A 27852-nucleotide genomic window follows, 5' to 3' on the forward strand; every position below is an offset into this window, starting at 1 on the left:
ATAGACGTCACTTAACCCGTTTGAGAACTCGGTTGTTATTTCCAGTCGAGTGTTAATAAATCGTAAAGTTCTTCAATCAAGATTTACACACACATGCATACACATGTACATGTGTATGAATCAGAGTGGGGAAAAGGAAGAATCGTCACAGCTGTCTGTTTTATCGTTAGGGAATCCGCGCCGCCGCATTACTCACGCAATGCCCCCTCTTCCGTCTCGACTTTACCATTATTCAACATTTTATTATTTACTCATAATACATTTATCTCTTTCTTTCCACATGATCCGTGCCAGAGGCTGGCTATGACGTGAGTTCGGAATTTCTACCTTCGCCCGAGAGAGTCAAGTCGAAAGCGCCTTAAGCTCAAGTTCACTGCCAGCAAGCGGCAAAAAGCGCGAACGCGAGAGATATAAAGAAACGAGAAAAGCTTGGGGCAAGCAAGCTTTTGCATCACCTGTTTTTACACCCAAAAGCACCAACATGAGTAACGAATCTTCCGTTAGCGAGACAACACCGCTCCGGCGGCCGCCAAGTCAATTGAGTGCCGATACAGAAGCTAACGTGGCCGACACCAGACAGTCGACGGTTTCGGTTGTTAACAACAATAATCATAGCAACAATAACAACCACTACAGCAACTTGGTGGAGGTGCGTCTCCAGGAGGCAGAAGAGAGCCAGCAGCAGCAGCAGCAACAGCAAGAGCAACGCGAAAACATGGACACAAATAAGAGAATCTTGTGCCGCGTGGGTCTGGACATTTTAATTTTACTCTGCGGTAAGCTTGTAGCAGTAGCATAATCCACCTGATCCCACAAGTACACAATGTATCACATTTCGACTTGATTGCCCTGAAATTCAATGGGAACGTCTTCAAGTAAATACGGAATGTTTATTTGCTGCCGCAATGTTTATTATACCCGATACTCAAAATGGGTATTGGGGTATATTAGATTTGTGGTAAAAGTGGATGTGTGTAACGTCCAGAAGGAATCGTTTCCGACCCCATAAGGTATATATATTCTTGATCAGCATCAATAGCCGAGTCGATTGAGCCATGTCTGTCTGTCCGTCTGTCCGTCCGTCCGTCTGTCCGTCTGTCCGTCCCTATTAGCGCCTAGTGCTCAAAGACTATAAGAGCTAGAGCAACGATGTTTCGGATCCAGACTTCTGTGATATGTCACTGCTACAAAAATATTTCAAAGCTTCGCCCCGCCCACTTCCGCCCCCACAAAGGACGAAAATCTGTGGCATCCACAATTTTAAAGATACGAGAAAACCAAAAACGCAGAATCGTAGGGAATGACCATATCTTTTAGACTGCAGAATTTGAATAAGATCGTAATATTATTATAGCCAGCATCAAGAAAACAATTTCATTTTTGCTCGCCCTGTCTCTCTCTAACACACACGTAGCATAGGCGGCTTTGCTTAGAGTTAAACATTAGCGCCTAGATCTCAGAGACTATAAAAGCTAGAGCAACCAAATTTGGTATCCACACTCCTAATATATCGGACCGAGACGAGTTTGTTTCAAAATTTCGCCACTCCCCCTTCCGCCCCCGCAAAGGATGAAAATCTGGGGATATTCACAAATCTCAGAGACTATTAAGGCTAGAGTAACCAAATTTGGTATCCGCCCTCCTGTTAGATCTCACTTTAAAACGTATATCTCAAAATTTCGCCCCACCCCCTTCCCCCCACAAAAGACGAAAATCTGTTGCATCCACAATATTGAGGATACGAGAAAACTAAAAACGCAGAATCATAGATAATGATCATATCTATCAGAGTGCTGAATCTGTATCAGATCAGATCATTTTTATAGCCAAAAGGAACAAATCAATTTGCACTGGCTACGCAGCCCCCGACGTCACGCTCAGACTGATTTTCTGTCTCTCTCGCACGCCCTCTTTGTCGTGTCGTTCAATATTAGCGGCGTCTGCCGGAGGAGAGCCATACTGATTTAGTATCGGGTACAACTGTAGAGTTGCGGTGTCCGCTGCAACTCACAACGTTCCCCCTCGTTTTACATAATTTATAGATTAGCAGTTCAAAATGTGACTCCATATTAATGCCTATTCAACCGCATGTGTAGTAAATATCTATATTTTTCTGTATTTAAATCACTTGTTAAGTCAACCGCAACAATTTGTATTGCTGACTTATGTTTCATTTCCCTGTTTGCACACCGCTGAAGAGCTTCACCTACCTTTTGTTTAAACAAAAGCCAAAGCGCAAGTAAACTGTGTCAGCCAAAAGGTGGACAACCTGCAGTGGGTTTGTCTCTTGGTCCGGGGGAGGGGAGTTGGGAGCTCTGTGGCGGAAATGCTGGCGGAGGAGTTGTTGTGCATTTCACAATCAGCAGTTCTCTTCAGCTCAAACATTATCAGCATTTTGTGTTTTAAAATCTAAAAGAAAACGAATATAAAAGACTAGATTTTGGGGCGACGAAGATGTAGTCACCCTGCCAATCAATCGTTTCGGATAAATATAAGATTTAGCTTCAGAAGTTACGCCAAATCGGCTGATCAGGAATATACTCCATGGTCTAAGTATAAGAGTGGCTTGCACTCTACGATTACGGGGTATAAAAAGCAACGACAGCAATGAAAATAAGAGGCAAGAGCCACAGCTATCAATAGCTTGCATTGTACCGCAACCGGTTTGACTGAGAGCTTACCTGAGAACACGTTCGACCGTCCGTTCGCTCTCCTGATTACCTCCAAAGCGGGGTGGTGGATGGATGATTCACCGCTTACCCAAAACAGATCTGTAGACTTTTGCAGTTGGCACTACATCACATACAAAGTCTGTCGCCATATTTGTCTAACTGATATGCGTAAGAGTTGTAGATCGTTCCAATCAGCCATAGACCTCGGCCTGAATTTATGGCCTTATTGTGTTACCCGACCGATCGTGCCCCAGCGTGACACATGTGGCAGGTAGCAGGAAAACTTTCGCAAAGCTTGACTCATAATAAGAGCCTTTAAGAGATCCCGTGAATAAGTCCAGGTCCCCAAATGAATCATCCGCATAAGTATTTTGCTCATAAAACAAAAGGAGACGGGGACAATAAAGCCTTCTCTGGGCTATCAAAATAGATTACCCAAAAAAGTGCAAGCACGAATACGAATATATAAGCTCCAGACAACCGGGGCAATAGCGTCCATGATTTAGTTTCGTTTATAGCAATTGTTTTTTTTTTTGGGAGTCTCGTAATCTGAGTAACTCTTGCCGTGCGCATATTGAATTAATCTATAATCGAAAAATCAATTTCCTTTATCGATTTGTTAACTTAAAAGCTAATGTAAAACCTCCGACAAGAGTTCTTAAAATAAATTTATAGAAACCATGGAAACAGTCAACAAACAAGAAATACAATACACGATACACGAAACACTGCGATTCGTTTTGGTTTCCAAATAAATTCCAATTAGTTTAATCTGTTACAAAATACCAAAATATCTGGCCGAAAGTATGCCGGACTACATTTTGTGGTCCATTTGGAAATCTGGTTTTTAGTGGGTCGACGAAGATGCTTTTCTGTCTTCTGTCGTCAAATGATCTTCGGGTGTAAAGTGATAAAGTGATCCCAGACATAGGGAGAGTGTCGGTGGCACTTAGCAAAACAATCCCCAACCACAGCCACAACCTCAACCTCAAGACGAACCAAACCCAAAGCGACGGCTCCCTTTGACGTTAATTGAATGCGAACGAGCGGTGGCACACACTTTTCCCGACTCCACCACCTTTCTCCCGGGGGTTGGGGGAGTCTTTAAACCCATAACATATACAGAAATCCATTTTGGGGGTCGTCTATGCCTCTCAGCCGCTTCAATAATTTATTGAGCGTGATTGTGTGGTTCGGTGTTGGTGTTTACCTTCCATGCAACAACAAACAGACACGCACAGATACAGATGCAGATGCAGGGCAACAATAGATGCACCACAGCACCGATTTAGAGATACAAAACTATCGGATGATGTTGATTTTTCATTGGTTTTTTCGCTACAGTTTTCTTGGACAGAAAAGTAATGAACATTTAATTCCAGCAAGCCCATGACTCATGGCCTGTCAGAGAAGGGCACTGTCTTCTGTATCTGTGCAGCGGGTGCAGCGGGGGTGCGGGTGTATGGATGTGTTCTTTGTTGTTCACTTGTTCTTTTTTGTTCACTTGTTCGTTTTTGTTCACTTGTTCTTTGTTGTTCACTTGTTCTTTTTTGTTCACTTGTTCTTTGTTGTTCACTTGTTCATTTTTACTCACTTGTTCATTTTTACTCACTTGTTCTCTACTCACTTTTTGCGCAATTTTGCTCCTCAAAGGTCATTTTGCGATCTGGCAGCTTTGCTCATATTTGCGTTTACTTCACACCTTTTATATTACGGGCAAAGCTGTTTACAATTTTGAAAAATTCACTATGTCGCTTATTCGGAAGTATAGTGAGATTTGGAACCATTTCGAGGAAGTTGGACGCCAGGAAGCCAAGTGCAAGTATTGCAAATCTATTTTGAGTTGCAAATCTCAAAGCAACTTAAGCCGCCATTTAAAGAGCAAGCACCCGGCGTCTATGGAGCCCATTATCCGGCAAAACACCGATGGCCCGATTTTTGTGCAAAGTGCGCAACCAAAAATAACAAGCTTTGCTGAAAGGCCTGTACCAGCGAGCAAAGCGCAGCAGATTGATCTGCAACTTGTACGGATGATCGCCAAGGGTCATCACGCCTTGCGCTTGGTCGAAGAACCAGAATTTAAAAAATGTATTCACGATGTGTTGCAAGCCCCAAACTATAAGCTTCCGACGAGGAAAACATTAACCAGCTCCTTGATTCCCAAAATTCGTGACGAGTACACTGGGACGATAATAGAAGAACTACGTGCGGCCACAGCGGTGTGCTTAACTACAGACGGTTGGACATCTATAACCAACGAAAGTTATCTGGCTGTCACAGTACATTTTATCGATGAGGAATCAACGATGCTGACCTCCTATACAATTGCTTGTCAGGCCTTTGAAGCGTCGCACACTGCTGCGAATCTGTGCAGCTTTTTGGAAAAAATGGTGACTGAATGGGATCTCAAAAACAAAGTCGCAGCAATAGCATCCGATAATGCACAAAACATTGCTCTTGCTATTAGAACCGGCAATTGGAGTCATACAGGTGTTTTGCTCATACCCTAAATCTAATTGTCCAAAAAGCTCTAGATAAAATGAGCAGTGTGCGCAGAAAAGCTAAAGCTATAAGCGAATATTTTCATTGCAGCTCATCAGGCTTAAAAAAGCTTAAAGATATGCAAGCGCTGCTTAAGTTGGCTGACCTCAAACTAACACAGGATGTGCCAACACGTTGGAACTCAACGTACAAAATGTTTGAACGGCTGTCTATCCTGAAGGAGGCAGTCGTGGCAGCTCTGTCAACAAGGACAGATTTAATTTTGTCACTAGAAGACTGGGATGTCATTGATGGAGTGCTTCCCGTATTAAAGCCATTTTATGAAGTTACAGAAGAGATCTCAGCTGAAAAAAACGTAACATTGTCAAAAATAATGGCTTTGACTGGATTACTTCAAAGAAAAATGGCTCAAATATATCCAACATTTAAAAATAACCTAGTTGCCGAAGTAATCAATGAAATCATAAACGAGATGGACGGCAGGTTTAACGATTTCGAGGCTAATATTTTGTATGCGGAGAGCACTGTTCTGGATCCCAGGTTCAAAGGACGCGCATTTAAATCTGCGGAGGTCTTTAAAAAGTCAGTAGCGGATATCAACAAAAAATTGGCTCAAACGATACGGTCACTCACTGAACCTTTACAAGAAGCTATAAGCAACAAAAAACAAGAAGAGGACACAATATGGGCTGAATTTGATACCACTTTTCAGCAAAGTAAGCCAATCCACCAACAATACGGCAGCATCCATAAGAGAAATGGATAAGTACCTGGCTGAGGAGTACATCAGCCGAAAAGATGATCCATTGGTATGGTGGAATCAGCGGAAAGCGCAATACCCGCTACTTTATAACTATATGCTGAAACGCCTCTGCTTAGTCGCCACCTCAGTGCCATGCGAGCGCATATTTTCAAGTGCAGGCGAAACCATACGTAAAAGGCGCTCCCTTTTAAAGTCAACAACCGTTGAAAATTTAATTTTTTGCATAACAACATGTAAATCGGAAGTGAGTTCAACCTAATTTGTACTTGATTGCTTGTTTGCTTGATTAACATTTTTATCTCTTATAGCGCTAAAATGAAGAAAACGAAAAGTATAAGAATTCCTATGAAAGAATCTTCTTTTTTTTAAGTTAGTATAAGAATTCCTATGAAAGGATCTCCTTATTTTTATGTTAGTATAAGAATTCCTATAAAAGGATCTCCTTATTTTTAAGTTAGTATAAGAATTACTATGAAAGGATCTCCTTATTTTTATGTTAGTATAAGAATTCCTATGAAAGGATCTCCTTATTTTTATGTTAGTATAACAATTCCTATGAAAGGAAATAAAAAGTTTGTTTTTTTGTTATATACATTTTTTTTTTTTTTTTATACCCGATACTCAAAATGAGTATTGGGGTATATTAGATTTGTGGTAAAAGTGGATGTGTGTAACGTCCAGAAGGAATCGTTTCCGACCCTATAAAGTATATATATTCTTGATCAGCATCAATAGCCGAGTCGATTGAGCCATGTCTGTCTGTCCGTCTGTCCGTCCGTCCGTCTGTCCGTCCCCTTCAGCGCCTAATGCTCAAAGACTATAAGAGCTAGAGCAACGATGTTTTGTATCCAGACTTCTGTGATATGTCACTGCTACAAAAATATTTCAAAACTTCGCCCCGCGCACTTCCGCCCCCACAAAGGACGAAAATCTGTGGCATCCACATTTTTAAAGATACGATAAAACCAAAAACGCAGAATCGTAGAGGATGACTATATGTTTTAAAATGGAAGATCTCAACCAGATCGTATTATTTAGAAAAAATGAAATTGTTTTCTTGATTCTGGCTATAATAATTATACGATCTGGTTCAGATTTTGCACTCTAGAAGATATTGTCATCTTCTACGATTCTGCGTTTTTAGTTTTCTCGTATCGTCGAAATTGTGGATGCCACAGATTTTCGCCCTTTGTGGGGGCGGAAGTGGGCGGGGCAAAGTTTTGAAATATTCTTGTATTCCCCAATACTCATTTTGAGTATCGGGTATAAAAAAGAGAGAGGGGACAAGTCGTCGTCTGCCTCAAGTGCTGGTGGCCAAAGCGTCGCCAACTCTGCACTCGAGATGTCTCCCGACTGCTGGAACTAGAGCAACTACAACTACAGCTCCTAATGCAATTTTAATGTAGCTCTCCAACCAAAACGTAAAACAAACATAGAGAAGCGACTCCACTGAGCTGAACGTATAATCAATCCATCAATCGGGCCCCTCCATCTCCATTTGCCATTTGTCAGCTTGCACGACTCACAATTTGTATGCCCCGTTTATGAGTTATTATTAATGGCAACGAATTTTTAATTAGACAACCGAAGAACCCCAAACATAACTCCTCCCTTTCACTAGTTTATGATCCACATCAAAACCCCACGCACGTTCGGGCTGTCAATCGAGGAGGGGACTCTTCGTTATCAATAGCTTAGGACATATCATCCATAAGTCAGCTGTCAGCAGGGCCCCCCGCCATAGATAACACCCGGCGATGACCTACTAAATATTGATAAATTGATAAATATTCTCTACTAATATATTTTTCTTACGCTTTTAGTTGGTTTTCCCATTCTATTGTTTTTCCTGCTGGGAGATCCCTACAAGCGAGGTTTCTTCTGCGACGATGAATCGCTCAAGCACCCGTTCCACGACTCCACAGTGCGAAACTGGATATTGTACTTCATTGGAGTGCTGATACCCGTTGGTGTGGTAAGTCGAGGAAACCCAATTGTTGGGGGATTGAGAGTTAGAGTGGGAGTTGGATAGAGTGGAAATTGTGTCAAGCAGCTATCAGAGATACTTGAGCGAAGATTGCGCCATCATTTCAAGTTCAGTTGTCAGCAGTAGAATGGATCTGATGCAAGAACCCCGCGCCATATGGATAGATGGATAGACGGGCGTCTGTTTACTGTCCACATGTCAGCAATTAAAACTAGAGCAACATATGTCTGGCCCTAATGCGACTAGATACGGGTCACAGCCCATTCCATGCCAGACGCCATAAATATTTGCATGCGCGCACTTTAATGATTTCCAGAAAACCAAAAAAAACAAAGAAAGGGTTTTACGAGGTGTTAACAGGAAACTCAGACAACTGAAAGACCCTCACCTCACTCCCACTCCCATCTTGTTTCTCAATAGTTTCTCACTACCATCAATCTCTCTCTTTCTCTGTATCTAGATCCTCACGGTTGAGGTACTGATATCGCGGTGCAAGGCGAAGCGGGACAATGGCAATGCCACCAGTCGGCGGTATGTCTTCATGAAGTACGAGCTGCCCGACTGGCTGATCGAGTGCTACAAGAAGGTCGGCATCTACGGCTTTGGGGCCGCTGTCAGTCAGCTAACGACGGACATTGCCAAGTACTCCATCGGGCGACTGCGTCCACACTTCATTGCGGTAAGTCGCGTTCTTTCTGGAATTGGAATGGGAATTGGTAAGCAATTTTGACATTGCCAATTAATTTTAATCTGCCACATGTGCGACACTCTGACGGGGGGACAACGAAGACAAATTCAATCTCGAGTGCTGGAGACAAAGTCAAAAAGACTCTAAAGATGTGGCGGGGGCAAGGGTTATTAATAGACTGGTCCAAAAGGGGAGTGACTGCAGTTGGTGTGACAAAACTCCAAATGGAATACATACTCTATCCAAGGAGCAGTTCGAAAACGTTAAAAAGAAAAGAGACATATCTCAATTGAGGGATCTTCGAGTGCAACTCCAAATGAAATACACTCTCGAAAGCTGAGAGTATCTTCCAATTCAACTTCAACTCCAATTGAATATTGAATCTTGTAGTGTGCCAGAAATTCATATTCGTAGAGGTGTGAGATTGTATGTACGGATGGAGGTTGTACATACTTTTTTTTTGACGGTCAGACACCAATAGTATAGCAGGATTTCGGAACGTGTACCTCTAGCTATGCTCTAACTAGCTCGCCGGAATGTCGTGGGATCTTTCCTACTCTCCTATCTGCTATACGAACACATTCGCAAAGATGTTTTAGGTACACTTGATTTAATGTTCAAAAGGAACTCTACAAAAGAAATCAAAAAGAAAATAATGTGAATTTTAACTAACTGTTTAACCGACTACCGACAAATAGTCAGGCTATATTCCGTCGCTCTTGGGTAACTCAGATGACTTTGACCCCTTCTCTACCCTCCCTACCTTTGTATGCATAAAGAAGGAGGAAATAGTAGCAAGTTATACCTAGTTATATGTGTATATGTATATAGGACTTATGTGTAGAGAATATGGCGTAAAAGAAATTAAATTGGAAAGAAGAGAAAAATATGATCATTATATAACTAGAAGGCAAACGTGAAAGTAAAGTTAGTAGCCGATCCGCTTTAAATTATGGCACGGATATGGTTGTTTTATATACCGGAATAGAAGTTTTATCAGACAGATATATATTTCGAAAATACTCGAGAATTCCGTTTAAGGAAGTTCGTAACTCACTCATACTTTATACGAATTATCCGGCGTGTCCGTTGAGCTCAAGGGGCGACGTAGGAACATATTCTGAGGAAGGGAGAAAAATTATGAATATACAGGTCTTCACTTCTAATTCGGATGAAACACCGATTTTCTTTCCATTTCCAACCCGTACGACGACGATTTGCCACTCAACGGCTGATCTTAAAAAAAAATGTGGTTTTCATTTGCGCTAATTTCTAATTATGGGTAATTATATACATTATTGGGTTTTTTTTTTTTCTTTTTAAATCTATACAATACAAAAATAGTTAGTGCGTAGCCTAATCTTTAATAAATGGAAAATCTCATGACGAGACTCAAAACTAATACTTTGGTACATTTTCACACGACGACTATTAAACGGCAGTGTGGATCGCCGCAGAATGATGTTTTATTTTCACAGTTTGAGAACCACTCCACACACTGCGAAGAACTACATGCGAAAGCCTTAGCCACGCGCTTGATTCATAAGCGAGAAGGGTGACGAGTGCGGAATATTAGTTTCTCCGAATTCGCAAGAAATCCATTCTTCTCGTCTTACTCCAAAAATGTACTTCAGCTCAAGTATGCACCCACATAACTTCGGGTTTCACTCTTGTACATCTTCGGACGGCTCTTTCTGGTTTATTTGGTTATAGTTATCGTTGGTTTATGTAGATGCTGGCTCCTGGGAAATCCGAGGTCTTTCCCAGATCTACTAAGAAATCGATGGACTTTGACGACCTCGTTCTTGGAGGTGTCGAACGTAGTAAGATTTCCAGCCCTATGATACGAGACTGTTAAAGCTGTGTCACTATTGTAAGGTCAAAATACCTTTTATTTTTCTTAATCCAAAAGGAATAATGTAGTCCACCAGAACTTCAATTTACTTGGCACGTGTTTGATTGCGCAACGTTTTCAAATTCACTTGTATATATATATTTGTATAAAAAGACACATCCGAATTCGCACAGCTTCACTATATCAATGATCTAGCCAGAAGTTCTATTACTTGCATTAGCCCTTACGATCGGAACTTTACCTTCCACAACCAACGGGGTAATCGTACGATTTTAGACAAAGCTTACACCTTGCTTTCTATGGAGTGGTGGTATGGTGGCCAGCCTTGGACAGAAGGACATGCCTCAATAAACTCAGCAGAGTTCAGCGCATGGCAGAGCTATGCATAACTGGCGGGCTACGCACTACTCCAGGGGAAGCCCTGGATACTGTGCTGGACCTTCTCCCTGTGGATCTCATGGGAAAGAAGGTGGCAACACTTTCCGCCCTCAGAATGAGAGAAGCCAGATTCCGCGGCTGGGCACTCGGGAATCCTGATAAGACTCCCGCAATTACCAGAGAGGACAGATTACTGTATCCCCAGTGATCACCTCTCGACGCCCTTCCAGGTATCAATCCCATCTAGGGAGGACTGGGAGATGGGCGAACCAGGACCTGCAAATGCGGTCCACTTCTACACTGATGGCTCAAAGCTAGACGGCCGCGTGGGAGGCGGAGTCTACTGCAGCGAGCTGAACATCAGTCATTGCTTCAGGCTCCCGGATCACTGTAGTGTGTTCCAAGCGGAGGTTGAAGCCATCAAGGAGGCCATTTCGATCGTCTCCAAATTACTTCTAGATACGCACTTGTGTGCGTCTTCTCGGACAGCCAAGCAGCTATCAAAGCTCTAGGCTCAATATCGTCGAACTCAGCGACTGTAAATGTCTGCCGCAGGTCTCTGCACGAGGTCGCAGAGCAGTTAGATCTCTTCCTTATATGGGTCCCCGGCCACAGGGACATCGAGGGGAATGACGCCGCCGACGAGCTAGCCAGGCAGGGTACTACGATTCCTCTCCTACCGGAGAGGGAGCAAGTAGCGATGCCCTTGGCTACGTGCAGGCTCCTAGCGCACGAATTGTTCGAGCAAAATGCCAATAGGAGATGGCAGCAAACCGTTTCCTGTAAAGTCTCAAGATTGATTTGGCCATATCGATCGAAGAAGCGCTCAGCAGAGCTGTATAAACTCAGCAGAGCACAGTGCTCTGCAGTTACTAGAGCCATTACGGGACACTGGCAGATCGGCACTCACGCCTCTAGACTGTCAATCCCTCATAACGACTTCTGCAGGAGTTGTCGCGACGAGGAGGAGGAGGAATCGGTCCCCCACTTCTTCTGCCACTGCCGAGCCCTTGGAAATCGTCGTCTTCGTATTCTCGGGGCCGCTTTCCAATCCAAGCCACCGGATGGGACTGCCCTTAACCTGCAGTAGTATGCTCTCACGGTTCGGGCAACGCGAAGGGGCACATGCCCATGCGGCAACACAACGGACCTTTTATAGGTCCAAGTGAGCTTGGGGGCGGGAGGCTCTTATCCCCCCCCTCCCGGCTACCGCCTTAACCTAACCTAACCTACACCTTGCTTCCCTAGATAACGGAGTAATCGTACGAAGCTAAGCAAAGCTTACACATAGCTTCCACGACTAACGGAGTAATCGTATGATTTCTAGTAAAGCTTTAAAACATAACTCCCACAAATCCACGCTGCTTCTCTAAATTAGACATTAAGCTCTTCAATGGAAGCTTTAACTACTGCTCTCTTGTAATTGATCTCTTATCTTGTTTTTGTAAAGAGCAGAGTTAATGTTAAACGCGAGGGCCGTCCTTCCCAAGCTGTTCTCTGGAGTTTTAGAGTAACAACTGGCCACTACACCACAGTTGAGGAAGCGCTAGTTTTAACTGGCGAAGCCTAAACGGAAAAAGGACAGTTGCCTAGTGTTTCACTTGTATGTCTTTGAGGTGAAATATTCCTAAGTTTTTACCCTGTTCGTTCTTCAGTTGATAATAGGATGAGCCAACTCGTCTAGATACCACGGCTGAAATAAAAACCGGCGCTAACTTTGCATTGAACTTTTTAATAGCATTGCTTTGGCAGAAATTGCGGGCAAGTACTGGCTCTCCAACCTTAAACTCTACTTTCCGACAGCGTAGATTATATCGCCTAGCATTTTGTTCATGTGACTCTTTCACCTTTTTCTTTGCCGATTCGCGAATAATTTGTAGTGCTTCCGGATAACTAATGCGGCTATCCTCCGATAAGAGTCTTAAGCGGCGAAGCAACTCATAGTCTTTGCCATTCAGAATCATATTTTGTCCAAAGGTTAGGAAATAGGGCGAGTACCCGGTGCTTTGGTGAATGTTGGATCTGAGAGCAGCACTGATTTCCGGTAATTTGGTATCCCAAGTGGAATGATCCCGGCTTATGTAAGCTCTTATAGCTGCTAACACCGATCTATTGAGTCTCTCACTGGCATTCGCCTGTGGTGAATATATCGCCGTACGAATATGTTGTATCCCAAAGCGGGTTAGAAAAGCCTGAAAGGCTCCAGAAACGAATTGAGATCCGTTATCTGTTAATATCACCTCGGGGACTCCAAATGTACAGAACAAATCATTTTCGAGGTAATCGCACACCCGATTGGAAGTAAACACCCTAAGGGGGCATAGGAAATTAAATTTTGTGAAGTGATCTACGATAATAAGTAAACCAATATGCCCTTTCTTGGATCGGGGATATGGACCCAGCAAATCCATATAAAGCTTTTGAAACGGACGATCAGACCCCATTGGTTTTCCCATGGGTGGTTTCAACACGGTGTTCGGGTGTTTGGTGTGACGACACACTTCACAATGAGTTACATACTCACGTATTTGCTTGTTCATTTTTGGCCAAAACAAATATCTTTTAATTTTTTCGAGGGTTTTCCCTACTCCACTGTGGGCGGCATTGGGCGGATAATGGGCCCGTGAGATTACACCTTGGGTGAGTTCTCTAGGAATCCACAATTTCCAAGATAGATTATCTACACCATTATTTCCCTGATCAGGTTCGGTTCTTTTGTAGACAAAATCATTGAGAATCTTCAAGTCTGGTAATTTGTCTTGCTTAGCGCGAATATTATCAATTAAGGTCTTATATTCTGGTGATTTAAATTCTGCGGCAGATAGATCAACTATCGGACCCTGCTCTTCCATTTCAGAAACAGTAATTTCCTCTTTACGCGATAGGGCATCCGCTACCACGTTTAGTGAGTCCTTCCGGTGCGTTATCTCAAAAGAGAATCCCTGTAGTCTTATGGCCCATCGAGCTAATCTACCAGACAACTCCTTCTGACGCATAAGCCGTTGTAATGAGGCATGATCGGTTATCACCTCGAATGCCTGACCTTCTACATAAGCACGAAACTTTTTAATTCCCTTTATCACCGCTAAACATTCTAATTCCGTGACTGAGTAGTTTTTCTGAGCTTTAGATAGCTTCTCGGACATGAATGCTCCGGGTAATTCTTCTCCTTCTTCGTTTTTCTGAGCTAACACACAACCAATTCCTACAGTACTAGCATCACATAACAGCAAAAAGGGTTTTGAGAAATCAGGAGTAGACAAAATGGGAGCTGACGTCAAGCACTGTTTAACTTTTTCAAATGCCTGATTGGCCAAAGGGTTCCACGCATACGCTTTCGGTTTCTTTAATAGTTCTGTGAGGGCGCCACTTACCGTTGCATAATTGTCGACGAAACGACGGTACCACCCAGCAAGACCAAGGAATCGTCGTCCACGGACTATTTGAAGGTTCTATCACGCCCAGCTTAATCATCTTCTCTACTTCTTCGAACATCACTTTCTCTTTCGCGGGGGAAATGGGCCAATGTCGTTGTTTTACGGGTACTTCGGCATTGATTACCATAGAATGTTGTATTAGGTGTGTACGACTTAGTCCGTCGCATTCATATGACGGGAAGGTTCTTATTACCGCCTCTAATTGGTTCCTTTGTTCTTCATTTAGGGAATGCATTTTAGGCGTTTCCTTCATAATCGTGTCGTCTCTATTCTCCAAACAGCTCACAGTTCCTTCTCGGGTCAATAATTGGGATAGAAGACCGAAATCTTTCCAAAAGTCAACTCCTAAATAAACATCTTGCTTTAAATCTGGTATGATAAAGAACTCTACTTCCTTAACTATTTTACGGAATTCAATCGGAACCACCAATTTGGACACTACGGTACAAGCTTCGTTGCTGGCAGTGCGTATGGTTCCCAAACACTTCTGAGATTGTGGGTGATGTGCTGAAAAGGTTGCTGCTCTCCCACCCAAACAACTAATGGTTGCTCCTGAATCCAGCAAAGCCTTATAAGTTTGCCCTTCGATCATTACCTCCGTGTACAATCGGTTATCTGAACTCAGAATAACTGCTGAGACTAAACGTTTTCGAACAGATTGGACCTTTTTCCAGAACGCTCGTCTCCGGACCGTCGATCGATTGGTCTTAACTATCAATTTAAAGCACGTATTCACATTTTCTGAATCTAACTCTTTGCTCTCCATCGTTTGAGTCGCTACATCTATACCTGTACAAATTTGGTGTAGTATCATATCCGGTTTTACGTCAACTACCCCTTCGGAAAGCCCTCTTAAGGTAGTTGGTTTACTTTCGTTTAGTTGCTGCTCTTGGTCGGATGTACTGACTGGGCTCCGGTCGGTACATCCCGTTTCAAGTTTTTCGCTGGGTTACATTTGACGCATCGAGGTTTATAAATATCCTTAGCACCACAACCATAGCAGAATATTCGCCTTTCTCCTAAACAATCAACAAAACGATGCCCTTCCTGGTCGCAGTTCCAGCATACCAGTTTCTTACGATAAATCTGCGAAACGTCCTTCTTCCTCCATATCTTCATTGTCCGTAAGTATTTCTGCTACATTCGGTTTGCTGAATTTACCTCGTGGAAAAGGGTTATGGTTGTCTTTACAGAAGTTTTCATGCTTGCGAACTTCTTCTCTCAGGCCAGTTCGATCGCTGATTTTGAGATGCAAGAGTTCATATCTGAGGGCCGTTTTTGCGTTACGTTTTAAAATGTCTACTAACTTATTTTCGCTAACCTCGTGTGAGAGCCTGGACACTAATTCTTCGACGGCCGTCTGGTAATCGTCAAACGATTCACCCTCTCTCTGACGGCGTTTTCTAATCAACTCCCACAAGTCGAAATCATCTTTAGCATCATCGAATCGTTGTCTAAACGAGGCAGAAAAAGTTTGCCAAGAAAACTGTGGGTTCTTTCTATGGAAGTTCCAAAACCAATCGCTGGCTTTAGACGAGAAAAGCAGATGCATATTGTCACAGAGTAATTCGTATTCGTTATTTAAAGTGGAGGATGTAAGTGAACGAACCCTGTACAGGAATTCGTCGACGTGCATAGCGTCTTTGGATCCGTCAAACTTTAGTCGCCAACTGGCTAAGATATTAGTGGCCTTCCCAGGAGCTATTGCCCTGTTAGAGATATTGGATGTGGTAATCCCCTTTCCCTTCCATTTTCTGAAGACAACGAGTTTCCTGTTATATTAGACTCGTGATTTTGCCTTGTCGCTTGCACAGGCGTGCTATCTGAAGCTATAGTCATCCTACCTAATTGTCCGCGTAGGTTTTCTTCGATCAAATTCTTAACGAATGAACTTAGCTCCACCATCATATCTTTCTGCTCACCTTTTATCAGGGCTTGTATAACCTCAATGGTTCTTTCCGGCATATCTCCTTCGCCCGACCTATGGCTGATACTGCCCAAAGAATTATCCCGAAATTGTTGAGACTGCAACCTAGTATGCATCCCTCTGCGCGATGTAGTTCCCCGTCCCTGTTTAGGCCTAGCCCCTCTTGACTTTTGATGTCCTCTCTCTGAAGCGTTTGACTCCGGGTTGGATCGCCCTTCTAACGGCACTATACCCGAACCCATGTCGGGTGGTAATTCGGCTGCTACAGTATTCTCATCAAACGAAAGTTCCTCCGGATTCAACTCCGCCCTACATACGGGGCAATTTCTGTTATTTTTCACGAATTCTTTCATGCAAGTATCGGTATCGGCAAGTATTCTTTCATACCGGTGCCCACAAGACGCAGTACATATTAGTTGACTTCTTCTTATGGCTTCTTGACATATACCACAGATCTGGGCGTCCACGTCACCCGACGCCTTGCCCCCTGGGGTACGTTGTACTGGTGACATGTTAAGGTAACCCAGTAATACGAGTTCTGATCACTAAATGTGGAAATCCCTAATTATAGGACCAAAGCTTCAATAAATTCTACAAAATTTTCCTAAATACCCAATATTTGTCCTTTTCGAGCTTGACTCCGTCCGATATACGCTTTCTCTTGTCGCCGCAATATAACCTCAATGAAATCTAAATTGGTCTATGGTATGTTTATGTGGTCAGTAACCTTGGCAATGGCTAATTTCCAAATCTATATCTAGAAAATTAGACTTCCGAAAGCCATCGATACTCTTCCCTCATAAACTCTTTTGGGGTTATCCTATTATAATTTGGCCGACCTATCCGCCTTTGTGAATAGCTGTCGTATATTCGCAAATTAAGTCTGGTAACAAAAAAAAAATCAGTTTCCATCTCTTGCTACCTGGCGGATTCTATTTGGTTAGGTATTCCGAAACTCAGAATCTTAAGCCCAAAATTCCATCAATATCCTCCGTTACAGTAGTTGGACGGGAAGTATTAATTTAAATGTGGAATTTAAAATTGCAACGAGCAAAGTATTTGGGGGTTTTAACCAGTAGTAACTCGTACTCTGGCCCCACGTTGGGCGCCAATCTATGTAATGTGCCAGAAATTCATATTCGTAGAGGTGTGAGATTGTATGTACGGATGGAGGTTGTACATACTTTTTTTTTGACGGTCAGACACCAATAGTATAGCAGGATTTCGGAACGTGTACCTCTAGCTATGCTCTAACTAGCTCGCCGGAATGTCGTGGGATCTTTCCTACTCTCCTATCTGCTATACGAACACATTCCCAAAGATGTTTTAGGTACACTTGATTTAATGTTCAAAAGGAACTCTACAAAAGAAATCAAAAAGAAAATAATGTGCATTTTAACTAACTGTTTAACCGACTACCGACAAATAGTCAGGCTATATTCCGTCGCTCTTGGAGAACTCAGATGACTTTGACCCCTTCTCTACCCTCCCTACCTTTGTATGCCGTTTAATCGACAGCATAACCCTAATCGAGCGCATCTCTATTTGATCATCGGACTTCCTCAGGCTCTACTCAGGACAAACACGAAAGGTTTAATGTTCCATTATTATCTACTAATTATTATTTAAAAATTCAAAATTTAAGGGTTTGGACTTCATGGTTTTCCAGATAAGTATAAACTTAGCATAAAGTAATTAAATAAAGAAGGAGGAAATAGTAGCAAGTTATACCTAGTTATATGTGTATATGTATATAGGACTTATGTGTAGAGAATATGGCGTAAAAGAAATTAAATTGGAAAGAAGAGAAAAATATGATCATTATATAACTAGAAGGCAAACGTGAAAGTAAAGTTAGTAGCCGATCCGCTTTAAATTATGGCACGGATATGGTTGTTTTATATACCGGAATAGAAGTTTTATCAGACAGATATATATTTCGAAAATACTCGAGAATTCCGTTTAAGGAAGTTCGTAGCTCACTCATACTTTATACGAATTATCCGGCGTGTCCGTTGAGCTCAAGTGGCGACGTAGGAACATATTCTGAGGAAGGGAGAAAAATTATGAATATACAGGTCTTCACTTCTAATTCGGATGAAACACCGATTTTCTTTCCATTTCCATACCCGTACGACGACGATTTGCCACTCAACGGCTGATCTTAAAAAAAAATGTGGTTTTCATTTGCGCTAATTTCTAATTATGGGTAATTATATACATTATTGGGTTTTTTTTTTCTTTTTAAATCTATACAATACAAAAATAGTTAGTGCGTAGCCTAATCTTTAATAAATGGAAAATCTCATGACGAGACTCAAAACTAATACTTTGGTACATTTTCACACGACGACTATTAAACGGCAGTGTGGATCGCCGCAGAATGATGTTTTATTTTCACAGTTTGAGAACCACTCCACACACTGCGAAGAACTACATGCGAAAGCCTTAGCCGCGCGCTTGATTCATAAGCGAGAAGGGTGACGAGTGCGGCATATTAGTTTCTCCGAATTCGCAAGAAAACCATTCTTCTCGTCTTACTCCAAAAATTTACTTCAGCTCAAGTATGCACCCACATAACTTCGGGTTTCACTCTAGTACATCTTCGGACGGCTCTTTCTGGTTTATTTGGTTATAGTTATCGTTGGTTTATGTAGATGCTGGTTCCTGGGAAATCCGAGGTCTTTCCCAGATCTACTAAGAATCGCAGTAAGATTTCCAGCCCTATGATACGAGACTGTTAAAGCTGTGTCACTATTGTAAGGTCCAAATACCTTTTATTTTTCTTAATCCAAAAGGAATAATGTAGTCCACCAGAACTTCAATTTACTTGGCACGTGTTTGATTGCACAACGTTTTCAAATTCACTTGTATATATATCTCTGTATAAAAAGACATCCGAATTCGCACAGCTTCACTATAGCAATGATCTAGCCAGAAGTTCTATTATTTGCATTAGCCCTTACGATCGGAACTTTACCTTCCACAACCAACGGGGTAATCGTACGATTTTAGACAAAGCTTACACCTTGCTTCCCTAGATAACGGAGTAATCGTACGATGCTAAGCAAAGCTTACACATAGCTTCCACGACTAACGGAGTAATCGTATGATTTCTAGTAAAGCTTTAAAACATAACTCCCACAAATTCACGCTGCTTCTCTAAATTAGACATTAAGCTCTTCAATGGAAGCTTTAACTACTGCTCTCTTGTAATTGATCTCTTATCTTGTTTTTGTAAAGAGCAGAGTTAATGTTAAACGCGAGGGCCGTACTTCCCAAGCTGTTCTCTGGAGTTTTAGAGTCACAACTGGCCACTACAATCTGCCATTCCCAGTGATTTTGTTTATTTATGATATTTTGACTGCTTTTCAGGCTATTTCATAAACATTTCTCTTGCGGCAAGTGGCTTGTTAGGTTATCGTGGGGATCGTTTTGGGGGGATCGGATCGAGGGTGCTCTGGTCTGGCTCGCACAGAGCCGCCCTATTGTTTAGTGACGTGCGGCAACAGTTGAGCAGCAAAATGCAATGCAGATGCAGCTGTTGGCTCATTTCCATCTCTAATTTGCAGCACATGTGGCAGAGATCCATCCGCAGGGGAAGTCTCTCACAAAGACAAATACTCCACCCATAAGCAGCTTAAGTCGGAGTCAAACCTTGTACTCATTTCCGTTGCGATTCGATTACAGGTGTGCCAGCCCATCCTCGCAGACGGTACCACATGCAACGATGCCGAGAATGCCGGCAAATACATCCAGGAGTTTACTTGCCAGGGACTCGGCTCGTCGGCGCGCATGCTCAAAGAGATGCGCCTCTCGTTCCCCAGCGGACACTCCAGCTTTACCTTCTTTGCCATGGTCTACATGGCGGTAAGTTGTCTTTCTTCTTGGCTTTGTCCTCTAGTCCTCATCCTCTTCTCTCCTTTTCACTTGCAGCTGTATCTGCAAGCACGCATAACCTGGCACGGCTCCAAGCTGCTGCGTCACCTTCTCCAGTTTGTGTTCATCATGATTGCATGGTATACGGCTCTGAGCCGCGTCTCGGACTACAAGCATCACTGGTCCGATGTGCTGGCCGGAGCCCTGATTGGCTCCACGTGTGCCTTAGTTGTGGTAAGTAAATGATATTCTTCTGTCCCTTTCCCTCCACCTCCTCAAAAACCCACGGCATGATTCCAGTGAGGGTGGTAGTTCCCCTCGTTCTTTGGGTAGATTCATTGATGCTTCACTTCCATCATCTTTTTAGAGCTACTATTTGCCCAAGAATTGGTTCGATTGGCATACAGTGTGGCCCTCCAAGAGCAAGGAACAGTAAGACAGAGAGACATCCTACCACTTGCTCGGACATTGTAACGAAGTATTGCAATTAAAACTTCAGAAATCCAGCATTCCCCCGACTATTCATTATCCTCATTCATTTTCTAAATTGGCATAACTCAACACCTTCCCGGGGCCATGCGATTGCGTGTGGTTCTGCTGGCAATCAATCCAATCGATGGCACGAAACCGCTTTCGGGTTGACTTTTTATATCCCATCCAATGCAAGCACCAGATGTGGCATGCAGCTGTCCGGTTGTAATTTCACGCTTCATCAGAGGGGGGGATAAATCGAGCGCCCACATTCCATAACGATTCAATTAAACAGATAAGAAGGAAGGAAGCAAAGGCTTTAGAATCATCGCATACTTTTAGGAGCATTTATTTATTAGAAATTCCGTTATTGCAACATGAAGTTTATTTAATTTCCTTTACTTGCAGGCCAACTACGTCTCGGACCTGTTCCAGACGTCCAGCACGATGCCTTACCTGCCTCGGACCGCCCAAGATATGGGTGCCACGATAATAACAACGCAGTCGCCGCCGCTGGGGATCACCGTGACGACGAATTAACCCCCAGTGGAGGTCCACAACTACCACAAATTCCATATGCTGTAGCTGAAACAGGGATCTGATTTCACGCATGCTTTTTAGAAAGATGACGAAGCCAAGCTTTCGTGTTTTAATTTATTCTTGAGTTTGCATTTTATGTAGTACCGTGAGAGGGACGTTGCAAGTGCACTTAAATGTCTTCCCCGGAAGGTTGATTTTAAGCTTAAGTTAGCGCAATGGAAAGATATCTGTGTGATGATATTTATTGTATTATTCGCTAAGGAATTTTAATACAAAATAGTCTTAAATATGACATAAACTAATTTCACAAACAACTGTCCTTCTGTGGAGCAGCACAAAAGAGTGACGCAAAATGCGAAAAGTATTACTTTAAATTAGGACTAAGAATTCAATGCATAAAGTATTTTATTTATATGTAAGATGACCATAAAAAACAATAAATTAGACTTTTACTTAAAACTTTTTTAAATATCTAATTGCGGGCAGCTGCGAACGTTTTCCAGCACTAATTTGTAATGTGGCAGCAGTCGATAGTATCGAAAGCCAAACTATTTTCTTCGAATCGGTTTTTGGATCTCGTTTTCGAGACACAATCCAATAAAAGGGAGTATATAAAATTAATCAGTCATGTAGAAAATTGATTCATCAATTGGATATAATTATTGGTTTAGCTCTGAGGGTCCTAGCTAGCTAGTAATAGCTAATCGAATATCAATATCGAGCAATTAGATTAATGCTCATGGACACAGAATGATTAATCCATTGTCAGCCACTGGGTAATAAAATACTCCCAGCGAGATAATGAATGACGTGTCACTGTTGGTGGGCGTTCTCATCATTTTCGTGTTTACAACATTTCTTTCAGAATCAAAATGATTACCGACGTGCAATTGGCAATCTTCTCCAACGTTCTGGGAGTGTTTTTGTTTCTCCTGGTGGTGGCTTATCACTACATCAACGCCAACACGGGAAAGTACATAAGTGTTAATTAAAGGAAATCAAGAACATGCCGGCATCAACAATAAATTCAATTTTATTTTCAGGTCTAGCCCAAAGGCGAAATGATCGACCATGTTCACGGAAATTACCTATACTTTTATCTTATAATGCTGCTTCATTCGCAAAGTAAATAGTTATGTAAATCTAATCCAGGATGTCGTCGATGGCGTCCTTCATGTCCTGCACGTCCTCCAGGGTGTCGCCGGACTGCCTCTCCTTTCGCGTGTTGAACGTACGCATCGTGTGGTGGCCGAAACAGAAGGCTTTTGCGCTGCCGGCACCTCGTCCACCTCCATGGAGGCGTCGCTCTTCTTGCCACTGCCCTTGGGCTTGGTGTTGGCGTGGTCCTGGTCGAATCGATGAATCGAATCGGCGTGTGGAATTTGGTGCCGCACTCCTCCATGTAGCAGGCGAACATGGGCTTATCGCCGCGTTCCACGCTGGCAGCAAAGTAGAAATCGTGCTGCTCGGTGATGTGGAGATCCAACAGGTGGGCGGTGGGCAGTATCCTTTGGCACTCGGCGCATAGATAGGATTGTGTGCTGTTTATGTAGCTGTTGTTGTTGCTTATGCTATTGCCAGCAGCTTCCTTTGCGTCGATAATGTCATCCGCGTCAACGAGAACTCCCAGCTTCTTGAATGGCGGTAGCACAGGTGAAGGCGGCTTCATAAACCCCGCATCAGGCAGTTCCCTGAGCATTTGCAGGATTTGTTCTCTTGTGAGAAAAGAAGACGATGCTGCTTCCGAATCCATTTTGTTTGTGTTTTGAATTTGACAATGCATGTTTCCACTGACATGCATTTCGGATTTTTTTTGTTGTTTTTTTTTTTCTTGGTTGCAACTATACATTTTTTTAATGATTTATTTATGATCAGAAGTATAGAAAATATATATTTTTAATATTAATGTTTTGAATTTGACAATGCATGTTTCCACTGACTTGCATTTTGGATTTTCTTTCTGCTTTTTTGTGTGACCATTTTCGCAAAAACCTCTTTTTACGCAAAATGCAATAAAATCAAATGCTTAAAATGAACCCTTCAATGAGAAAATAGATTCACTAATCGGATAAAATTATGCGGGCATGTCTTAATGTTCTATATAGTTAGTTATATTCCACGGAATATAAGAAACGAGAAATATGTATGCTGAAACTTGAATTCGTTAGTATATTTACGGTATATTTAGGTATATTTATGAGTTTCGGTCGGTATGTTTTAACGATAAATCCACGGTCACTCTTTCTCTAATCAACTGCAGGCAACTGCGTGGTGTTTTTGCTTGAGATCGCTTTTATTTTCCTTTTTTACGCGTGGAAAATAAATAAAACCATACAAAATGAGTTTGTACAACTTCAAAAAGATAATGGTGGTTCCGCCAGCCAAGGTAAGTGAGGGTGCAGCCTTCTTTTGTTGTTATGTCCAGGGGAGCACCCCCGTGGGAAGCGACCTAACCTCACCGAAGGTTTTTACATATGCGCAACAAGTAAATAATGGTATAATGTTCCTTTTAGGACTTTATCGACATTATGCTGTCGAAGACACAGCGCAAGACGCCCACTGTGGTCCACAAGGGCTACAAAATCTCAAGGATTCGAGCGTTCTATACGCGCAAGGTGAAGTACACGCAACAGAATTTCCACGACCGTCTGTCGCAGATCATACAGGACTTCCCCAAGCTGGACGATGTGCATCCCTTCTATGCGGATCTGATGAACGTGCTGTACGACAAGGACCATTACTGGCTTTGGGCCAGCTCAACACAGCCAGGCATTTGGTTGACACGTAAGTACCATATTAAGTCCCCGTTCTACTGGATCTCATTATAACATTGCATGCAACTTCTTCTTTAGCGTGGCCAAGGACTACGTGCGTCTGCTGAAGTACGGCGACTCGCTGTATCGCTGCAATCAGCTGAAGAAGGCTGCTCTTGGTCGCATGGCCACCATTCTGAAGCGTCAGGTGTCCAACCTCCAGTACCTGGAGCAGGTCCGTCAGCATCTTTCACGTATGCCCACGATTGATCCCTACTCGCGGACGATCATTATCTGCGGCTTCCCCAATGTGGGCAAGTCCTCGTTCATCAACAAGATCACGCGTGCCGACGTCGAGGTGCAGCCCTATGCCTTCACCACCAAGTCCCTGTACGTGGGACACACAGACTACAAATACCTGCGCTGGCAGGTGATCGACACGCCCGGCATTCTGGACCATCCGCTCGAGGAGCGTAACGTCATCGAGATGCAGGCCATTACGGCGCTGGCCCATTTGAGGGCCTGTGTGCTATACTTCATGGACATTTCGGAACAGTGCGGACACTCGCTGGAGGAGCAGGTGGCGCTGTTCGAGAGCATCAAGCCCTTGTTCACCAACAAGCCCTTGATTCTGGCCATCAATAAGGTCGACATTCTGATGCCAGAGGATCTGCGCAAGGAGCGGCAGGAGATAATCACAAAGCTGCAGGAAGACAAGAACGTTCCGGTCATACTGATGTCCACTGTCCTAGAGACGGGCTTCATGGAGGTCAAGACCGAGGCCTGCGAGCGTCTGCTATCCTATCGTGTGGACCAGAAGATGCGCACCAAGAAGGTGGACAACATTCTCAATCGCCTGCACGTGGCCATGCCTGCGCCGCGCGACGAGAAGGTGCGAGCTCCTTGGCGCAAGCGTAAGCTGGAGAAGGAGATCGAGGAGGAGATGGGCGACGACTACACGCTTGACCTGAAGAAGAACTACAGCGAGATTCCGGAGGAGCGCTACGATGTGATACCCGAGTTCTGGCAGGGTCGCAACATTGCCGACTACATCGATTCCGACATTTTCGAGAAGCTGGAGGAACTGGAGCGCGAGGAGGGCTTGCGGGAGGAGAGCGGCATCTATGCAGTGCCAGATATGTCTATGGACGAGACCCTCAAGGAGATCCGCGAAATGGCCAAGCAGATCCGCGGCAAGCTTTTCGAGCTGCGCGACGAGAAGCGTCTCACTGCCAGAAAGAACAAGCCGATCATCCCACGCAACAAGCAGCCCAAGGTTCGCGACCGTTCAGTCAACAAACTGGTGCAGACTATGGAGGGCCTGGGCGTGGACATGTCCGGCAGCAAGACAGCCAACTTTACCAAATCTGTGGTGGATCTGCGTCGCGGCGTTGTGGCCGTCGGCTCCAAGAAGAACCCCAAGGTGCCGCTGCTCGACAAGGAGGAATCGGCGATTGTCAAGTCGACCGGTCTGCCCCTGAAACGTGCTCCGACCCGTGACACCCTGGGCATCAAGAACCTGGCTATCCGCAAGAAGGCTCAGTTGAAAGCCAGACACGACATTGCCAAGAAGGTCACCAAGGGATGGGGACTCAAGGGCGAGGCGGATCGCTTCATTGGCACCAAGAAGCCGCGCCATCTCTTTTCCGGCAAGCGTGGCACGGGCAAGACCGACCGTCGTTAAGCGATTATCCCATTGCTGGATGATCCAGCCTGGCGTACAAACTCCTCTTCTGTATAAACTAATGAATGTATCGTAATAATCACGTATCCTTCAAATGCACGATTGTATTTCCACCAACACTTTATTGAGTAAATTTTGTAGGGTATGTGGAAACCTTTCTCGTTTCCCCTGGCAACCAAATAGATTGTTTACTTGCCACTCGGTGGAAAAGTGAAAATCTGTAAGGTGTAGGAGCAAACCATGTCCAAAGCAACCACAATTAAGGAGCAGAATTCCCTCACCGCCAAGGACATTGACCTGCAGTTCCAGTGGCCGCCCATCGAGAAAATGGACGCCACCCTGGGCACCCTGGTGCAGTGCGAGTGAGATTAGATTGGACATGGGAACTATTGAAATATTACGGAACGTATCTGTTTTCCAGGCGGATTAGCATGTCCACGAATATGATTGAGAAGATCTTTGGTTTGTCCGGGATGAAGTGCCTCAAAGTGTTGTCCCTGTCCCGCAATTATATTATATCAATTATATCTCGGGTCTGGTAGGTGAAGCTTGAATCTATTACTTATGTATACACATGTACCCTCTCCATTCAAGGAAGCCGTGGCTCAGCTACAATCTGATAGAGAAAATCAAGGGTCTCACCACGCTCAAGTGCCTGAAAGTGCTCTATATAAGCAACAATTTGATCAAGGATTGGTCCGAGTTCAATCGCCTGGCCGAAATAGAGTAGAGCTGGAGGATCTGGTTGTCGTGGGCGATCCCCTCTCCGAGGGTCTGGACGATCCCTCGTGGCGGAGTGCATCAAACGACTGCCTACCATACGGAAACTGGATGGCGAGGCCGTCGTCAACGAGGAGCCTCAGCTGTAATGGAATCCGCTTTGGGGAATAAACTAAACTATTTCTCTCAGTGTCTGTTAATGAAAATGAATTTTTAACAGGGGAAAAACTGTAGTAGCGCTGCGTCAAATGCCAGAACTCGTTGGTGGTGCGCTGGGCGGCACTGCAGTGTAACTGACCTATTGGCCAACTTTTTGGGCCGTCTCTGTTAACGGCAGTGCTCTGTTAGCCGCAAGTTTCAAGGCTGCTCTGTTCTGCTCTTAGCAGCGGCATTCTCCAGTTTCAGCCACACGTGGCGGCATTCTTCGGTGTACGGGGCTCAGTCGCAGTCGCAGTCTGGACGCGTTCGCAGCTCCAACGCTACCAGCTAACGTTAAAGGTTCTTACTAACGCTAATCAAACATTTATCTAGTAGAAGCTCGGTAGAAACGAATCCTATGATATCTGTAGCGGGCAATTAGACGATTGTCGCACGTTTGTAATTGCCAATTGCCCTCCAACAAGCCACCAAAAGGAAAGTTGGTCGAAAGACACCACATCCGGTTACGGTGCATAAACGTGATGATGGGCTCCGTGGCAATGTGGATGTTGTATATTGTACTCGTATTCCCTGGATTGTCGGCAGAGAGCCCGCCATTACCAAAACTGAGCCAGACCGTTACTGTGCCGTGTCCCTTCCCCTTTGTGTCCCTCTGTGTGTGTGTGTGGGCCACCATTTTTAGAACACTCCTTGGATCCTTTACCCCAGAGATTGGCTGGAACTCTCGGGCAACATGTGCTTAGGAAGTGCGGCATATTTCCTTATAGTTTTTATGGTTTCTTTAAATAAACGCAAAACAAGCAGACCCCCTCTCCCCCACGCACGCTGTGCGCCATGCATGCGGTTGCCTATAATAACATAAGCAAACGTTTTGCATATTTCCTCTGTATCTGTGTGTGTATGTGGGTGGGCTGATGTGTGCAAAATCTGAAGTTAGATTTTTACGCTTGGGTGGCGGAAGCAGGACCCATAAAACGCTCGCCGCACACACCCACAAATAAACTACTACAGGACTACTTAGCAACATGCCTCGTAAACAGTTTGCGGCACACACTCCCAGTGCCACCACACACACACACATAACCTCATGCGTATGACTGAAAACAGATGCTGATGCTATCGCAGTGTGAGGGGGCGGGTGGCTTCAAATATGCAACAGCATCATATAAATAAGAGACTTAGGGCTAGCCAGATTGGATAAAGATTGCTCGTAATGCAGTCGCTGTTAACACTGACCTAATGCCAGAGCGTAACAAAGCACTGTTAACGCGAACAGCGAGAGAGTGACAATAACAGCAGAGAAAAAGGTGAGGCATTCCCTGGTCTTCGCGTAACATATTTCTCTCTCTTGGTGCCGATTTGCCTGCACAGAGCAGCACAACGGTAACGAAATATGCTACTATCCTGCGAGTGCTGCCTGCGAATGCCTCAGACACC

The 27852-nt window shown here is 43.8% G+C and overlaps 3 protein-coding genes and 2 pseudogenes across 5 annotated transcripts in view; 4 read left to right on the plus strand and 1 right to left on the minus strand.

Moving 5' to 3' along the window:
* Window positions 1–21525, plus strand: part of LOC117193177 (putative phosphatidate phosphatase) — a 39598-nt gene extending 18073 nt beyond the window's left edge. Inside the window, exons 2-7 of one of the 2 annotated variants that reach the window (XM_033397915.1) lie at window positions 295–776; window positions 7761–7912; window positions 8385–8603; window positions 19900–20079; window positions 20146–20322; window positions 20456–20560. In XM_033397915.1, the coding sequence (XP_033253806.1) occupies window positions 482–776; window positions 7761–7912; window positions 8385–8603; window positions 19900–20079; window positions 20146–20322; window positions 20456–20524 (1092 nt within the window). In that variant the 5' untranslated portion in view covers window positions 295–481 and the 3' untranslated portion in view covers window positions 20525–20560. Of the gene's footprint in view, window positions 1–294; window positions 777–7760; window positions 7913–8384; window positions 8604–19899; window positions 20080–20145; window positions 20323–20455; window positions 20561–20967 lie in introns of those variants that run through there. The other variant, XM_033397914.1, reaches the window with a different exon arrangement.
* A 151-nt stretch (window positions 21526–21676) lies between these two features.
* Window positions 21677–22246, plus strand: LOC108159281 (dolichyl-diphosphooligosaccharide--protein glycosyltransferase subunit 4). 2 transcript variants are annotated; one of them, XM_033398488.1, is made up of 3 exons: window positions 21677–21875; window positions 21965–22068; window positions 22143–22246. In XM_033398488.1, exons 1-3 carry the CDS (start codon window positions 21850–21852, stop codon window positions 22226–22228), a joined length of 216 nt encoding a protein of 71 aa, XP_033254379.1. In that variant the 5' UTR covers window positions 21677–21849; the 3' UTR covers window positions 22229–22246. The 2 variants fall into 2 exon arrangements, with proteins under 2 accessions (XP_033254379.1, XP_033254380.1); XM_033398489.1 differs by having other exon boundaries at window positions 21701–21875; window positions 21965–22072.
* Window positions 22115–22936, minus strand: LOC108159279 (protein lethal(2)k10201). The gene is given in 3 exon segments (XM_017292440.2): window positions 22115–22376; window positions 22379–22471; window positions 22474–22936. Coding segments are annotated over 3 exon segments (654 nt in total). The 5' UTR covers window positions 22901–22936; the 3' UTR covers window positions 22115–22242.
* Window positions 22937–23370: 434 nt separating this feature from the next.
* Window positions 23371–25537, plus strand: LOC117193354 (annotated as a pseudogene).
* A 37-nt stretch (window positions 25538–25574) lies between these two features.
* Window positions 25575–26442, plus strand: LOC117193355 (annotated as a pseudogene).
* The last annotated feature ends 1410 nt before the right edge of the window (window positions 26443–27852 follow it).

The sequence above is a fragment of the Drosophila miranda genome (assembly GCF_003369915.1).
Source record: "Drosophila miranda strain MSH22 chromosome Y unlocalized genomic scaffold, D.miranda_PacBio2.1 Contig_Y2_pilon, whole genome shotgun sequence".
Classification (NCBI taxonomy): domain Eukaryota; kingdom Metazoa; phylum Arthropoda; class Insecta; order Diptera; family Drosophilidae; genus Drosophila; species Drosophila miranda.

What these genes read in the sequence shown, in the direction of transcription:
- LOC108159281 (XM_033398488.1), top strand. Translation starts at nt 21,850, where the DNA reads ATGATTAATCCATTGTCAGCCACTGG. An exon ending in AATCCATTGTCAGCCACTGG is followed by an intron (nt 21,876 to 21,964) that starts GTAATAAAATAC and finishes CATTTCTTTCAG; the next exon opens with AATCAAAATGATTACCGACG. An exon ending in CTACATCAACGCCAACACGG is followed by an intron (nt 22,069 to 22,142) that starts GAAAGTACATAA and finishes TTTTATTTTCAG; the next exon opens with GTCTAGCCCAAAGGCGAAAT.